The following is a 17,564-nucleotide window of genomic DNA, read 5'->3' as shown; positions in this document are numbered from 1 at the left end:
TCCTGTGGGATCCAGGATCCATCCAGCCCCACAGGGCAGTGTCACCATCACCATTTCCCATTCTTCCATCCCAGATCCTCCCTTCCTGCTTCCCCCCAGGTGACAGCAGTAACAGAGCAGGGCGTGACACTTGGTTTGATGATCCCAGCACCCAAAAATAACCCCAAACCCTTCACAGATCCCAAAGGAAAAAAACCTCTTTTTTTTGGGTTTTTTAGGTTTTTCTTGTATTTCCAAAGCAGAGACTGTCCAGCGAGGGAGGTGACACTGGGGTTGCTTTGTTTGATGATCCCAAGACTCCAAAAAACCCCAAAAAAGAAACCCCAGACCCCACACAGATCCCAAAGGAAGAATCTTCTTCCTTTTAGGGGTTTTTAGGGGTTTTTTTGTATTTCCAAAGCAGGGACTGTCCAGCAAAGGAGGTGACACCTCTGGGGTGTCCCTGGTGCCAGGGGGACGCAGGTTTGGGGTTCCTTTTATGGCTCTTCACCCACTTGGGGCATTGTCCCAAGGCATTGTCTGTCCCCTCCCATCTTCCCAGCGGGATTTTTTTGGGATCCACGGCCAAATCCAGCCCCTGCACACAGATCCAGGACCACCAGAGGCTCCTGTCCCATGGATCCTGAGGCTCCTCAAGGTCATGTCCACAAAATCCAATTTTTTCCCAGCATCTGTCATTTTTTTGGTAAAAAACCCTTTCTCCCCTCCCCACCCACCCCAAAATCCCTCTGAACCCCCCCAAAATCCATCCTCCCTCAGCACTCCAGGGGTGCTGCCTGCACCTCCACGGCCAGGAGGTGTCCCCGGGGCTGCACGGGATAAACCACGCGCACAGCCCCGGCGATGCCACGGAGCGATTCCCGCCGGGATCCGCTGCTCACCGCCACCCCCAGCAGCAGCAGGCACAGCAGCAGCGCCGTCACCAGCGTCCCCTGTCCCCACGGCATGCCCTGCCTGGCCTCTTTAGTCCTGGCGCTCACACAGGCCACCCTGAGCGGCGATGCCACCAAGGTGACATGCAGACACGCCCGGTACTCGGTGTTGGGGCGCAGCCGGGTGACGTTGAAGCTGTGGGTGCCCGCCGGGATCCGCGCCGAGCCCAGCACCGAGCCCGGCGCCGAGCTGGCCCAGGTGAGGTTGGAGGAGACGGCGTTGAGGCACGGCCGCCAGGCCAGCAGGACGTGGTGGGGCTGCACATCCACCACCAGCAGCTCCAGCTCGGCCTGGCCCAGCGGGAAGGAGCGGTTGACCAGCACGCGGACGCCGCGGGTGTCGGCGCCCAGCAGGTTGTGAGCCACGCACGTGTAGAGCCCGGCCTCACGCGCCGCGATCCCGCGGATCTCCAGCGTCCCCTCCGAGTGCACCTTGAACTTCCCGTCGTCCCCGAACGGCAGCAGCTTCACCCCGGCCGGCGTCACCCAGTAAATCTCCGGCTCCGGCTCTGCCAGCGCCCGGCAGTGCAGGGCCACGTTGTCACCCACCTCGGCCTCCAGGCGCGCCGGGATGCTGCGGGCGGAGATGAGCGGCAGGCACTGCTCCGTCATCTCCCGGAAAGGGACGTCGCGGATGTGGCGGCGCTGGAGGTCGGGGGGCTCGGCGCAGAGCGTGGACTGGGGCTCGATGAAGCGCACGCGGGGCCGGGTGCTGTTGACCCAGCGGATGACGCAGTCGCAGCGCAGCGGGTTGCCGTGGATGCTGATCTCCTGCAGGTTGGGCAGCGACTCCACCGTCTGCCGGTGCAAGGCACTTAGGGCGTTGTTGTTGAGCATCAGCGTCTCCAGCTGTGGAAGGTGCTGGAAGGCCTTGGGGTGGATGAAGGACAGCTTGGGGTTGTTGGTCACATCCAGCTTGGTCAGCTCGGGGAGGTTGATGAGGGCGAACTGGTCGATGGACACCAGCTCGTCCATGTTGTTGAGGCCCAGCTCCTTGAGGTGCAGCATGTTGGTGAAGTCGCTCTGCTTGACCCTCTGCAGCGGGTTCTTGTTCAGATCCAGGAATTTCAGGCCAGGCACCTGCTGCAGAGCCCTCTTGGGGACGTCTGCCAGCTTGTTGTCGTAGAAGGACAGGCTCTCCAGGCTCCTCAGCCCTTCCAGGGCGTAATCCGAGATCTCCCGCAGCTGCATCCCGGCCAGCACCAAACTCCGCAGGTTGCCCAGGGGCCGGAAATTCATGTCCAGGATGGCGTCCACCTTGTTCCCCCCGACCATGAGGATCTCCAGGCTGGGCAGCATCTGGAACCAGCGGCTGTCCAGCGTCCTCAGCAGGTTGGAGTTGAGGTGGAGCCGCAGGAGGCTGCCCAGGCCGGCGAAGGCGCGGGGGGCGATGCTGCGGAGCCGGTTGTGGTTCAGGTAGAGCTCCTGAAGGTTCCCCAAGCCCGGGAAGCTGCTGTCGGGCAGGTCAGAGAGCTGATTCTCCTCCAGGTGCAGGCTGAGCAGCTGGGGCATATTCCTGAGCCGGAAATCCCAGACGTCAGAGAAGCTGTTCTGTGACAGATCCAGCTCGGACAGGTTCCGCAGGTAGCCCAGCTCGCCCTGCTCCAGCCTGGCGATGTTGTTGCTCTGCAGCAGCAGGGTCTGGGTGCCCTCGGGCAGCTCCGCGGGCACCGAGGTGATGAAGAGGTCGTTGCAGTCCACCGTGGCCGCCTCGCGGTAGGCGGAGCGGGGCGTGTACCAGGGCCGGATCTGGCACACGCAGCGCGGGGGACACGCCACCCGCCAGGGCACCGTGGGCATGGCGCTGGCAGCCACCACGCACAGCAGGAGGCAGCTGGGCTGGAGGCCTCTCATTTTGGGCTGCGGAAGGTCACAGGGAGCACCCAGAGCTGGCCACGATGGGGTGATGGCGAGGTGGGGACGGCGCCCGTAGGGGGAGATGCTCCATGCGAGCCCCTGGAAGGGCCGGCCCCTGCCTGGCGCCCCCAAAAAGGGGAGCTCAAAGTGCTGGGGGTGCCTCAGTCAGAGCTGGGCCTCTTCTTCCTCCCCAAAGGAGTCGTTCCTGTGCTTGGCTGCATCTTCCGGGCTTCTCCTCGAGGTCATTCCTGGGAAAACAGCAAAGTTGGGTTAGAGGAGGGTTTGGGCTAGCGGGGAACAAGGGGCAGGGACAAGGGACAGGTTGGGGAGGTAAAAACCTGAGGATGGCACCACCAGGACCCTGCCTGGGACCCCCCCGTTCCCTGAAAACTGCCCAGCACATCCATGAATTCCATTTTACATCCGTGGCACTCACTGTGCCCTCCCATCCCAGAGAATCTGGGTGGAATTATCCCATGGAATCAGCCCAGGACCCTCCCAGCAAATCCATGAATTCCGTTTTATTTCCCTGATTGAACTGTATTCTCCCATCCCACGGGATCTGGGTGAAATTATCTCATGGAACCTTCCCAGGATCCCTGAAACGAATCCATGAATTCCACTTTATATCCTTGGCATTTTCTGTGCCCTCTCATCCCAGAAAATCAGAATTATCCCATGGAATCTGCCCAGGCTGAGCAGAACCAGAGCTGCGAGAGTTGGGGATAATTTTCCATGGGAATAATTTTCCATGGGAATAATTTTCCATGGGAATAATCTTCCTGCAGGCTCTGCTCCCTGCTCCTCATCCTCCCCCACTCCAAATCCCCCATCCAGGAGCTCCAGCCCCATTTGCAGCCCTCCAGTGGGATATTCCTTAGGGAAAAACATCCCCCAAACATCAGGAATGCTCTGGGAGGTCTGGGATAGGTTTGAACCCCCCCCAGCATCTCCTGCCCCTCTCCCAGTCCAGCCTTTGATTCCATTATTTCCTCCAGCTCTCCTGCCCCGTGCTGACCCAAATCCAACCTTTTCTTCCCTTAAAAGCCTCTCACCCAGCAGGGGAAAAAAACAACAACAACAAAAAAAAACCATTAAAAGAGTGGTCAAAGCAAAGTTTCAGTTTTATCCCCGCCGTGCTCTCTCTGGAAAGGGCTCCTGAGCCGAGTTTATTCCACATCGGCTCCTCCCGGATCGATCCCCGCTGTTTTCCCTCCTTCCCCGCTGCTTTTAAAGCAGCTCCTGCAGAACCAGCGTGAAAGGAAGGGATGGATCCATCGATTCCCGCTTCCCTCTGATGGATCCACACCTTTCCTTTTAAGTGCTCCGGCGTTTTCGGGTCCGTAAAAGTCTCCAGCTGTTCGAATATCTCGGGAATATTTTCTCCTTTAAAAAAAAATATTATGGAGGAATTTGGAGGAGTTTTGTTTCTTTTCTTTGAGGTGGGAAGGAAAGGCTGGAGAAGGCGCCTGGTTCCAACCCTGGTTTTCCAGGGAAACCCCCCCCAGCTCCACTGGTTTTATCCATAATTGGATTTTATCCCGTTTTTCCAGCACAGGGCAGGGTTGCAGCACGGATGGCTGGGAGAAATCTTGGATGTGGGATAATCCAGGGGTGTGTGTGAGTCAGTCACGGGATGGGAACTTGTGGGAAAATGGTGGATTTGGGAAAATCTGGAACTAAAATTTATGGAAAGGAACAAACTGGGAGAAAAGGAAGAGCTTTAGCAGTGAGTGATCCCGGCTGAGGGGGGAAAATCCCAGGAAAGGGTGGGGCTGTGCCTGGGAAGCAGCTCCTGGAATTCCGGCAGGGCTGGTGGCACCTCCAGCCTGGTGGGGACAGGGTGGCCCTGTCTGCTGTCACTGCCGGTCCTGAGTGTGACATTCCCAAGGGATGGCAGCTCCCAGGACGGCTCCTGGGACTTTGCAGAGGGAGATTTGGAACAAGCTCAGCTGGGAGCTGCCCTCCAGCTTTTCCAGCTTCTCCGTCTTCTCTGGATTCCCTGGATTCTTCAGCTTCTCCATCTTCTCTGGATTGCCCAGATTCCCCACCTTCTCCATTTTCTCTGGATCCCCCATTTTCCCCAGCTTCTCCATCTTCTCTGGATTATCCATCTTCCCCAGCTTCTCTGCCTTCACCATTTTCCCCATTTTCTCCAGCTTCCCCAACTTCTCTCACTTCTCCAGTTTTTCCATCTTCCCTGGCTTCTCCAGCTTCTCCATTTTCTCCATCTTTCCTGGCTTTTCCAGCTACTCCAGCTTCTCCATCTTCTTCAGCTTCTCCACGATCCCAGGGTGTTCCAACCTGGCCTGGGACACTCCCAGGGATGGAGCAGCCACGGATTCTCTGGGAATTCCATCCCAGCTCCTCCCAAGGAGGGGTTTCGTCCCCAAATCCAACTGAAACAAGGAACTGGGACTCCCCAGCATCTCCCAACTCCGAGCAAAGCCTGGAGTGGGAACGGCGCCTCCCTCCTGAGAGAATCTCCTGGCTGGAAACTTGGCAGGGAAAATGAACGGAGAAAGGAAGGGAAGAAGGAGAAATAAAAAGGGACAAATAAAAAAAAAAATTAAAAGTATGAAGAAGAAATAAATACAGGGAAAGAGGAGAAATACAGGGATAAAGGAGAAATACAAGGAAAAATGAGAAATACAGTGGGAAAGGACAAATACGAGGAAAAAGGAGAAAATAAAGGGACAAAAGAGAAGTGAAAGGACAAAAATGAGAAATAAAAAAGGACAAAGGAGAAATGCAACGGAAAAGGAGAAATAAATAAAAGGAGAAATAAATAAAAGGAGAAATAAATAAAAGGAATAAATTAAGGGGCAAAGAAGAAATAAATAAAGGGACAAAGGAGAAATAAATAGAGGGACAAAGAAGCATTAAAAATAGGTTAGAAACTGTTGTAAAATAGTTGATAATTCTTAAGCGTGTGCCGTTAGTTTCCTAACCTATTTTTAACAGAAGAAATAAATAAAGGGACAAAGAAGAAACAAATCAAGGGACAAAGGAGGAATAAACAGAGGGACGAAGGGCCCCGAATGTCGCCGGCTCCGTGGCAACCGCCCCCGCTCGCCCCTCATCTGTATGCCCGGGCTGAGCCCCGCGGCCGCCGCGGCTCCATGGAAACCCCGAGGAGCTCCCGGAGCCCCGGCCCGGAGATGGGAGAAGGGATTGAGGAGCTGCCGCAGGGAACGCTCCGTGCCTTCGGGGTGTTCGCAGAAATTCCGGGGGGTGGGTGTTCCCGAGGCGGATGTTGCCGGGATGGGAGGGTTTTCCTGGGGTGGGAAGGTGTTGCTGGAATATGAAAGTTTTCCTGGAATATGAGGGGTTTTTCCTGGGATACGAGGCTTTTCACGGGATGGGAAGATGTTCCTGAAATATGGAAGTTTTCCTGGGATGGGAGGGTTTTCCTGAGATACGAGGCTGTTCCTGGAGTATGAGAGTTTTCCTGGATTTACGAGGCAGTTTCTGGGATGGGAAGGTTTTCCTGGGATACCAGGCTCTTCCTGGAATATGTGAGTTTTCCTGAAACACGAGGGTTTTCCTGGGATACCAGGCCATTCCCACCCCCTTTCCAGCATCTTCACCCCCCTGAACCCAACGCCACCCCCGAGGGTGACACGGCATGGGACAGCGATGTCCCCATCGTGTGCCACCCTGTGTCCCTCGCAGCAGCCTCCAGCTGCCATTTCAGGATGTTATTCCCTAAAAAACCATTTCCACGACTCGGGGAACACCCGGCAAAGTCCCTGCCGAGGTCTGAGCCGGGAATTTTGCTCGGGAACAGCGGCTTTGGGAGCGTTTCCTTGGAGCTTTTCCCAGCAGAAGGAGGGTGGGTTTAAATGGGATTTTGGGAAGAAATCCCTCCCTGTGAGGGCAGCAAGGCCCTGGCACAGCTTTCCCCACCCTGGAAGAGTCCAAGGCCAGGCTGGACAGGGTTTGGAGCCCCCAGGATGGGCAAAATCCGCTCCAAACTCCCTTTTCCAGCGATTTCTCCCCTCACTCAATCCTTGTTTTGTGCACAGGGATGGGATTTTTATTTTTTTTTCCCCCCATCCTCCTGCATCTCCGCGAGCAGGGAGGGCTGTGATTCCCGTTCTTCCTGCCTGTCTGGGAGGCAGCCGGGAGATAAAAACGCAGCCGGGAGCAGCGAAGGGCTCGGGAGCCCGGGGGCAGCAGCCGCCTCTTATCTCTTATCCCGGTGCTCCTCTGCCTCTCTCCGGCTGGATTTTAATGAGGAGGGCTGGGAAATCAGCCTGGTGTGCTCATCCAGGCGCTCCCAGGCTTGGAATTGTTGTCCTGGCTCTGCAATTGTCTCGGCTCTGGAATTGTTGTCTCGGCTCTGGAATTGTTGGTTTTTGTTGTGGTTTTCTCCCTCCAAACGCTCCCACAGGTTCCCGCGGCTTCCCCAATCCAGGCTCAGATTCCAGCCTGGAAAAAGGGGGCAGGATTTGGCCCTCCCGGCCACGAACTGCACTGTTCCAGAGGGATTTGGATGCCACGGTCATTCCCTAAGGATCACGCATCCCATCCCAAGGGAGCTTTGGAGGCTGAGGAGATGCTCAGGTCCCTGGGCTGGGTCCCTTCTCCAAAATTCAGCTTTTGGAGTTTGGCCTTTCCAAAAGTTCATAAATCCCCAGGGAATTTCAGCCCAGAAGCCTCAAATTCACGATTTTCAACCAGGAAGCCTCAAATCCATGATTTTCAACCAGAAAGCCTCAAATCCATGATTTTCAGCCCCGGGGCCATCTCGTTTTATCCCTGAGCCTCAGGCCATGGGCTTAACCTGGAGCATTTGGAATTGCCCAAATTCCATGGGGGGAAAAAGCTGGCTGAGCTCTGCCCCTGGAGAAATCCGGGGCTGGGGAGATGGAATTTCACCTGGATTGTCTTTCCCTCTGGAAAATCCAGGTTTTTCACCCCCCCCCAAGCCCTGCTGGGCTGGAGCTCTCTGTATTTCTGTATTTTTGGGAGCAGCTCCAGCTCCTGGCAGCAGCTCCAGGCTGCAGCAGGAGCTGAACTCCGGCTGTGCCTGCAGATATCCCCGTTCCCAAATCCCACGTTTCCAACAGCAAATAAGAACATTCCAGGCAGAAATGGGGCAGGGAAGGAGGAAAAAGCTGATTTGGGGGTATTTCTCTTCCTGCCATCTCTCTCTTTTTTTTTTTTTGTTTATGATTTGCAGAGCCTTGGCTCGGTTTTCCTCCCACACAGAATTCCATGGAATTTCCCGATCCAGCCCCTTCCTATCCAGGCAGGAGAGGTCACAGGTGCATTCCCAGAATATCCCAAATATTCCCCTCCTGCCCCACACCTTTCCTGGCCGTTCCTGCCTCGTTTTTCCTGAGCCATTCCCAGGATCTCCTTCCTGAGGGATACTTTAGAGCCCTTCAGCCTCTCGAAGCCATCGCTGAGGGTTCCAGGGAAAGCTTCCAAATGGAATTTGCTTCCAGATTTTGGGGAATTCTGCGATCAGCACTGCTCCAGTCCCTGCACTGGGAACTGGGAGCCCCCGACATTCCCACAGAGAGATCCAGGATTCCCTGAGAATCTCACAGAGAGATCCAGGATCTCCTGAGCATCCCAGAGAGGTTTGGGATGCCCTGAACATCCCAGGAAAAGGTTGGGATTTCCTGAGCATCCCAGAGAGATCCAGGATCCCCTGAGCATCCCAGAGAGATCCAGGATTCCCAAGGAGGAATCCCAAAAAATGTTCAGGATTCCCTGGACATCCTGGGGAGGTTTGGTGACAAAGGGGAGCTGGGCTGACAGGCTGTGACATGCACGGACACAACCCCTTAAATTAAACTTTTATCAGCTCTGGGATCCGGAACCCACCGGGAATCCACGGTGAAATTCCCGGGAAAAGGGCCGGGGATGCCAGAGGGGCCTCGGGAGCACCACGGGATCACTGAGCCTTCATTAGGGTAAATTAAAACGGGAGCGAGATGACAATTGCAATTAGTGAGAGTTAATTGTTCTGATGGCTCCGCAGATTGGGGAGTTAATTGTGCTGGCTCCCAGGTGGGGCCTGGATCGGGAACGGATCGGGAATGGAACAGGAATGGATCAGGAATGGATTGGAAATGGATTGAGAATGGATCAGGAATGGATCAGGAATGGATCAAGAATGGGAATGGATCAGGAATGGATCAGACATGGACTGGAAATGGATCAGGAATGGATTGAGCATGGATAGGGAATGGACTGGGAATGGATCAGACAACGGATATCACCTGGTGGGAAACACTAGGACTCCCATCCCATCCCATCCCATCCCATCCCATCCCATCCCATCCCATCCCATCCCATCCCATCCCATCCCATCCCATTCCCTAAAGGAGCTGTGGGATTTTGCCAGGATCAGGCCGGGTTTTTCCATCCCGTGGGTGCAGAGGGAATGCTCAGGATCCACATCCTGCTGGAAAATCCCTCTCTGGGAGCTCAGGGAAGGGCTCAGCCCCCCAGAATTCCATAAAATTGGAATTTTTGGAGCACTGCTCCGTGCAGGGCACGGCAGGGACGCTGCTGTGTCGTTCCCTGTGACCTTCCCAGCGGATCCGGAACGATCGATAATTAATTCCTCATTAACGCCGCCTCATTTGCAGAGCAGCTCCCCCCAAACCTCCCCCCACCCCGTTCCCCTTCCCCCTCCAAGGGCAGCGGGATGGGGACAGGAATGTCCGGGAATGTCACAGGATTTGAGCCCCAGGGAATGTCAAAAGATTTGAGTTCCTGGGAACGTCAAAGGATTTGAGCTCCCAAATCCCCGTGGTTTTCCATGAATTGTGGGATCCAAAGGACACGGGCTGGGGAGTAGATCCCAAACAATCAGCAGTTTTCCAGCTGGAGAAGGTGGCTCCTGGCATTCCAGGATCCTGGACTGGGTGGAAACCTCCCAGCCCCCAGATCCAGAGGCTGGGAATGGCCGGGAGTGCAGGCCCTCTGGGTGTTTTTTTGGGAAGAAATATTCCTGGAGCCTGGTGTTGGAGTGGGATTCCCTCTGGAGGGATAAATCCAGGCTCCTTCAGCTTCCCCCAGGCAGGGAGGGAGGGCCGGGAGCAGAAATCCAGGTTATTGAAAGTGAAAAATAAAACAATGGGAATGGTTCCCTGGGTGGGATTAAAACGGAACTCATGGGGCGAGTGCTCCTGTGGTTTCTCCAGAGGTTCCTGTGGCTGGGAAAAATATTCCTGTGGCTCAGTGTTGTTGCTGCAGGTGGGAATGCTGCACAGGGAAGGGGCTGGAGAGGGGTGGAGAACAGGGAATCTCAGTGGAGAACTGGGAATTCTGCTGGAGAACTGGGAATTCTGCTGGAGAACCAGGAATCTCACTGGAGAACCAGGAATCTCACTGGAGAACTGGGAATTCTGCTGAAGAACTGGAAATCTCACTGGAGAACAAGGAATCTCGCTGGAGAACTGGGAGTTCTGCTGGAGAAGAGGGAATTTCACTGGAGAAGAGGGATTCTCACTGGAGAAGAGGGAATTTCACTCCGCCAGGCCCTTCCCACTTCCAGCTTTTTGTGTCTCCATCCGTGGATGAATCTGCTCCTCCCAGAGGAAGGGGAGGCAGGGATGGGGCAGCAATTCCAGGGAATTGCAGAGTCGGGAATGGGTGCCGGGATGGGTTCACAAAGAGCAGGGAGAGCCCCAGGGCTGCTCCCACAGAATTCCAGCTCAGGGTGGCACCTGCGGGAGCGCCCTGGGATCAGAGCCATTCCCAATCCCAGGGAAGCCTCTCCCTGGTTTTCTCCCTGGAGCATTCCGGCCTCCTTGGATGCCAGAGAGGCCTGGAATGACCAAAGCCCTTGGAATCACATCCCAGACGTGCCTGCATGATCCGGGATTCTCCTGGAGGAGCCGATCCCGCCCTGGGGATCCCTGGATCCCTGCAGCCTCCAGGGCCTCTGGAATTCCACAAGGACCCTGGAATTCCACAAGGACCCTGGAATTCCACAAGGACACGAGGTCCTGCTGCCAGGGGACAGCCCGAGGCGGCCCAGCTCCCAATTCCCGACAAATTCCAAGTCTGGAATCGCTGGCTGCAGGTCAGGGCAGAAAGGAGGGAAGCTCCAGCAGTAAAAAAAAAAAAAAAACGGGGAAAAGACCAAATCCAGGCTTTTCAAGCGGATCCAGCCCCGCCAAGGAAGGGGAACAACCCCCAGCATCCCAAAAAAAGCCGCGGATCGGTGCGGATGCCAAGGAGTCATTAGGAATCCTAAGGAAAACCTACGGTTGCCATGGCAACTGCCAGGCAGGGCTCCGGGGCTGCCTCACCCCCTCCCCGGGCACGGAGCGGATCCGTGGGATGGAGGCAAATCCCCCTGGAGACGGGGAGGGGACGGAGCAGCGCTGGTTTTATGGAATTTTGGGGGCTGAGCCTCTCCCGGCGCTCCCCGAGAGGGATTTTCCAGCGGGATGTGGATCCGGCGCATCCCCCCCTGTGCCCACCGGGTGGAAAAACCCTCCCTGGTTCCCGGTAAATTCCATTTCCAGCTCATCTGGAATAAAATCATCCCACTGAGAGCTGGGAGAGGAGGGAAAAGGGAATTTATCCACGGAGGGAAAACTGGGATGAGCCAGGGTGAGCTCAAACACTGCTGGAGCTGGAATGGCCCTGGAGCAGGAAGGAAAAGCTTTGGAGAGCCAAGGAACATCCCAGCTGCTCATCCCCCTCGTTCCCATGGAAAAATCCCTCCGTTTCCAGGGATTCTGCACCAAGAAACAGGAAAACCTGGAAAATGCAGCAGGAAAAGATGATCCCTGTCTCCATAGACCTTGAGGGCTGCTGATGGAACCAAATCCATTTCTCAAATCCATCTCCCAATCCATTTCCCAATCCATTTCCCAAATCCCTTTTCCAAATCCATTTCCCAAATCCGTTTCCCAACACAAGTGTGGGCATAGCAGGAGAAATTCCTGCTCTCCCATCTTTTCTGCATCTTGGGAATTCCAGGAAAACTGGGAAAATCCGTGGCCAAGCCAGGGAGGACAACCCTGCCCTAGAGGATTTTACTGGGAAAAAAAGGAGCCAAGAAATTACTAAAGAGCCATAAAAACAGCTGGGAAATGCCCCTGAAATCCCTTTTTTTTTAAAAAAACAAGAATTCCATGGAAAGGGAATTCCAGCGTGGAATGGAAATTCAGGACCCTGGAATTCTGAAGGACTGACCCTGATCCCGCCCCTGGCTGCTTCCAAAGGGATGAATCCCGCCGAGCTCCAGGAATTCAGGAATGCTGGAGCTTCCCAGAGCCGGGATTTGGACAACCAATCCCGGGAGCTCGTGGGAGTTGGGAAAAGTGACTCAGAAACGGGACCGAGCTCAGAATTTTCCATGGGAATCCAAACATTCCTGGGAAAAACTCGGCTCTGCAGGAATTTGCAAATCGGGATTTTAAAGCCACCGCCCCATTTCCTTTTTTTTTTTTTGGGAATTCAAGGCGAGGGAGAGGCTTTGATGAGGCGTCAAACGCCGCTTGGAGCAGCCAAAATATTCCTTGAAATTTAAGGATCATCCTGGAAAGGGCGACAGCCACACGATGGAAAAGCTTTGGAAAAGGTTCTCCTGGCACAAACCAAATTGGTAGATTTTTAATGGACCATAAAAATCCCTTTTCCCCCCTTTTTTCCAGGTAAAATTTGTATTTTTAATGCTTTTCCCCCCGTCTCTATTCCCAAAGGTCCTGCTGGGAATCAGGGAAGCAAAGCTGCTTCTTTTCCTTCCTAAAAAAGATCTGGAGCTGGCTGCTCTGATCCTTTGGGAAAAGATGGTTAAGATGCAAAACCCCTTTTCCTGCTGACTCCAAATTCCTCATTTAAAATTCCTTATTAAATCCTCTCTCTTCCCAAAAAACCCCAATTTTTTTCCCAGCCTGGATTCTCCTCATTTTGGCCACTGGGAAGGACAAAGCACCAACCCTCAAATTTCACCTGGGATTGATTATTTTTGTTAGGATCATTCTAAATTCCACTAAAAATGGGATTTTTAAGAGAGACTGGGAGACTCTGGAGCCTGGAGAGGGTCAGGAAGATCCAGGATCATTCCTGGAGGGGGAAATCCCGGCCTTAATTCCAAGCGGAGCTGGTGAATAACTGATCCCGAATAATTTATCCCAAATAATTTATCCTGAATAATTTATGGATCCAGTCTGGGTGAGAAGAGCCCCAGACTTCAGTCCCAATTAAGGCCTTTGTGAATTGTCTGGGAACGGATCCCAATTTTTCCCATATTTATTTGTTGCCCGGGATCGCGCTCCAAGCGGAGCCGCCGCACAATTCCCGCTTTTCCCGAGTGTTTGCAAACAGCTGCCACTGCCAGCATTTGGAGGGGGTTTTCCAGCCCCTATCCCACCTTGGAATCTGTGGGAGTTTCATGGGAATGATCCCCAAGAACTCCTGTTTGGATGAAGAGAGGACAGCAAAGGCTCCCGAGGTGATTTTCCCAAAAAATCCTAAAATTCAGCTGCTGGGATCCACCTTTTCCAAAGCCTTCCATAAATGAATGGATGGCCTGGAATGCTGCTGGGAATTCCAGAGGCTGCCAGGGTCTGGCATAAATGGATGCTGGAAGTTGCCAGGTTTATCCAGGTTTATCCCCCGACTCAGGAGCAGCGATCCCAGTCCCAAAATTCCACCCCAAAAATCCCGGTGCTGGGCTTGATCCACAGGGAACGCCCCCAAATTTCAGGAGTTTTGAACTCATCCCATTTTCCTGCTTATCCCGGTGCCCTGGCAGGAAGCAGCAGCTGGGATTGGGATTCTCCTTCCTGAGCTGGGCTGGGAATTATTCCCTTGGGAATAAATCCATAAAACCAAAGTCATGGGAGAGGGAGAGATCCCAGCCCTCATTCCAGGGGCTGGAACCTTGGGATTGGGGACAGTGGGAACAGCTCCTTCATGTCCTGGAAAAGGGATTTGGGATCAAAACGGGGGGTGGTGACGAATTTTTGTGTCCTTTTGGGACATCAGGAATGTTATCCCACGGGATCTCCCAGGGAAGGGAAGAGGCATTGATGAGCAGGGTGATCCAGGAGGAAATCTGGGAATAAAGGGGCAGAGCCTCGCGTTTGGGATTCACCTGCACAGGTGGAATTCCCAACCTCCCCTGCACCAGCTCTGGGCATTCCCAGCATCCCCCCAATCCCTGTCCTAGCCAGGAAATCCAGGAACACGGCCCTAAACGTCAGGGAAGTGTTTTTCCAGCTGAAAGCAGGAGCAGGGATGATCCCTGGGCTTCAGGAGAAGGAGCCGGGGCTGGGCAGGGCGGCAGGAGCCCTGCTCCACCTCTGGAATCTGAATTCCGTGGGAATCTGAGATTCCCTGGGAATGGGAACAGCTCCTCTGAACCCCCGAGGGGGCAATTCCAGCTCAACGCCCGCGGTTTTGGGAAAAGTGAATTCCTGCAGCCCCGCTGAGCCCGGATGGGGTCGGGATGGGGCTGGATCGGGGTCCTGCAGAATTCCCGGCCCTTTTCCCTGTGCCAGAGTAATACCACGGGCTCTGCTGGCGCTCTGGGCACGGCTCAGCTCCCGGTTTTCCTCTGGGATGAGAAGAGAGATCCCAGCCAAAGGGAAGGGTTGGGAATGGGAGGAGAGATCCCAGCCAAAGGGAAGGGTTGGGATTGGGAAGAGAGATCCCAGGCAAAGGGAAGGGTTGGGAATGGGAAGAGAGATCCCAGCCAAAGGGAAGGGTTGGGATTGGGAAGAGAGATCCCAGCCAAAGGGAAGGGTTGGGATTGGGGGGAGAGATCCCAGGCAAAGGGAAGGGTTGGGACTGGGAAGAGAGATCCCAGCTAAAGGGAAGGGTTGGGAATGAGGAGAGAGATCCCAGGCAAAGGAAGGGGTTGGGAACAGCCAAGGAACAGAGGCCAAGCCTGGCCCTCAGATCCCGATCCTGCTCCGCCACTTCCAGCGGTGCCACAGGTGACAAAGGCGCTCCCACTGCCCGCAGAGGGGACACAGAGAGCCGGGAATGCCAGGAAAAGCCTCAGCAGGGCGGGATCAGCATCCTCCAGCACAGGGAGCCGGGGCTGGAGCCGGGAGATGCTGCCCCATGTCCCTGGAGTGACCGGAGGGACATCCCGGGACAATCCCCAGGACAGGGAATCTTGTCCTGAGCCACCTCCCGCCACCGCAGGCCGGGCCTGAGGGAGGCAGGGATGAGCCATTCCCATCCCAGCTTTTCCAGGGGCTCTGCCCGCGCCCAGGCTGCAGGATCGGGGCTCCGGGAAAGGCAGGGCTGGGTCCTGGCTCGGCACCAGCGCCGCGTCCCGAGGAGGGGACAGGCATGGGACACACAGGGGACACAGGAGGGGACAGAGGTGACACCCGCGCGTGGCTCCGGAGCTGCCACAGCCTCGGCGCATCCAGGCTGGGGGAAGCGGATGGCGATGGCAGCGCCCACCTGCAGCTCCAGGCACAGCATTCCTGGGAATGCCGCTCCCGGGGGCTCCTCCCGGCCCCCCGCGCCCCTCCGGGCTCCCGCTGGGACCGGCCCTGCGTGCCCAGAGCTTCTCCCGCTCCTCCTGGGCGCCTCCAATCCCTTTTTCCAGGCTCTGGGAGAAGCCAGGGCCGGGCTGAGCACCGGGAGAGGCGAGGGCAGCGCTGGCTCAGCCGCACACGGAGCGCGGGGTCCCTGCCGGCCCCGAGCCCTTTCCCGGAGCGGCTCCGGGGATCGCCCCGGGGCTCTCCGGGCTGGGCTGGGCACGGCCCCGGGCAGCGCTGGGCACGGCCCCGGGCAAGGCTGGGCACTGGCACAGGGACCCGGGCAGGGCTGGGCACGGCCCCGGGCAAGGCTGGGCACTGGCACAGGGACCCAGGCAGGGCTGGGCACGGCCCCGGGCAGCGCTGGGCGCTGGCACAGGGACCCGGGCACTGCGGGCGGGTGCAGCCGCGGCGGGGAGGGGCAGGGCTGGGCAGCGGAGGGAGGTAAACACGGCACCGGCACAGAAAGCAGGAAAATGACATTAAAATGACACCAAAATGACAGCGCGGCTGTTCCCGACGCGTCCTTTGCCATCACCTTTGCTGTCCCGTCCTCCTCGGCCGGCTGTCCCCTCCCTGGGGTGGCCGAGCAGGTGAAGGAGGGCTGGCCAGGAGCCCCAAGGACCGCATTGTTTCTCTATTTCACACCCAACGTCCCTCCCGTCACATTTTCCGCGTCGCTCGGGCACCGAGGGGTTAATGCCCGGGAAGCGCCGCTCCCGCCTGGATCGCATCCTGCCGGCATCCCTGGATCCCGGCCCCGCCGGCGGCTCCGTGACCAGCGCATCACCCCCGGCCCCGCCGCCCTCACCCCCCGCTCCCACCCGCGCCGGGGCCTGGATCCGCTCGATCCCGGAGGAGTTTCCAGGAGCGGGAATGCAGCTCCCTCCCCGCTGGACCCGGGAGCCATCCCTGCCTTCCTCCCGTCCCTTCATCCCCTCCCGGAGCGCCGCTCTCCGTCCATTCCCTGGTTTTTTCCCCCTGGTTTTTTTTTCCCCACCCCCTTTATTTCCAAACGCACCATTTCTCCTCAAATCCAGCAGCGAGCAGGGAGAGCAAAGCTCTGGAATGGGGAAAAAAAACAACCTCGAGCGAGCCGCCGAGGCACCGGCTCGGTGCTGCAGCGCTCAGGAGCCCCCCCAAAGTCACCCCCGGCCCAAAAACCCCAAACCACGGCGGTGGCCCCCAACTCACCCTCCGAGTCTGTCCCCGTCCCCCGGCGCCGCTGTCACCGCCTGCCGCCCCCCGCCACAGCTGCCCGCACATCTGGCTCGGCTGGCAGACAAAAGGCCGGGTGGCTCCGGAGCTGTCACCGCCGGCGGGGTCTGTCCTTGTCGCTTAGGACGGGGACAGGGCCAGCAGGACCCTCCGGCCACGCTGACCCTCAGGGCTGGAGGCGGCGGGGAGAGCTCCTCACCCTTCGCTCGCCCGGCGCCTTCGCAGCCGCACAGTCCCCGCTCCCCCTCCTCTTCCTCCTCCTCCTCCTCCTCCTCCTCCCTCTCCTCCCTTCTCCCCTCCCTCCCCAATCCTCCTCCTCCTCCTCACTCCAGCCTTGTCGCCACGACGTGCCACCCACCCGAGGCAGCTCCTGCCTTAACCCCTGCGGCTCTGGCCTCTCCCGGGGGATGATCCCGAGGGATGAAGGCTCCCCCGGGGATGCTGAGCCGGCCCTCGGCATCCGCAGCGCTCCCGCTGCGCCACCGCCGTCCCCTCCCCGCAGCCGGGGGTCGCCCAGCCCGGGGGCTGCGGGGGTGGGCGCGAGGGGAAGGGGACACTCGGTGGATTTGGGATTTGTGTCCCAAATCTCCTTCTGCCCACCGGGATTTCTCGGCATTTCCAAAGATGACCCCGCCAGCCCCGTGTCCCTCCCCGAGGGGACAGCGCGGCCACCGCGCGGGTTCCCCAGAGCGGTCCCCAAGCAGGGCGCGCTGCCAGGGGCTCGTTTTCCCCAAAAAGGGATTTTCAGGGACTCTTAACTTTGGGGAAAAATCTGGGGAAAATCTTCCTTTTGCTCTGGAGAGCTGGGGTCGCAGAGGGTGACACAGACCCCACACACGGTGACACCCAGCGCGACACGGGGACAAGGACCTGTCACCGGCAGCTGCGGGGCTGGGACAAGGGCAGGGTTTGGGGTGCGGGCAGCAGAGCACACCCAGAATTTTTTTTTTTTTTTTTTGCATCCCAGAAAAACCTTTCCCATCCCCGGGGAGGGACAGAGAGGGCCTCGGGAAGGGAGGGGGGCGGTGACAGCGGCCATCGAGTCCCCGTTTCACGCTCGGTTTGGCGA

General features: G+C 57.0%; 1 protein-coding gene across 1 annotated transcript; it reads right to left on the bottom strand.

Moving 5' to 3' along the window:
* Positions 1–723: 723 nt before the first annotated feature.
* On the bottom strand, positions 724–16,726 carry LRRN2 (leucine rich repeat neuronal 2). The gene is made up of 2 exons (XM_036398606.2): positions 16,472–16,726; positions 724–3,037 (listed from the first exon to the last, which is right to left on the bottom strand). The coding sequence occupies exon 2, from the start codon at positions 2,784–2,786 to the stop codon at positions 756–758; it is 2,031 nt and encodes a 676-aa protein (XP_036254499.1). The 5' UTR covers positions 2,787–3,037; positions 16,472–16,726; the 3' UTR covers positions 724–755.
* Between the last annotated feature and the right edge of the window lie 838 nt (positions 16,727–17,564).

The sequence above is a fragment of the Molothrus ater genome, chromosome 25 (assembly GCF_012460135.2).
Source record: "Molothrus ater isolate BHLD 08-10-18 breed brown headed cowbird chromosome 25, BPBGC_Mater_1.1, whole genome shotgun sequence".
Taxonomy (NCBI): domain Eukaryota; kingdom Metazoa; phylum Chordata; class Aves; order Passeriformes; family Icteridae; genus Molothrus; species Molothrus ater.
The sequence above is the reverse complement of the archived record's forward strand: the minus strand, read 5'-3'. Positions and strand labels throughout refer to the sequence as shown.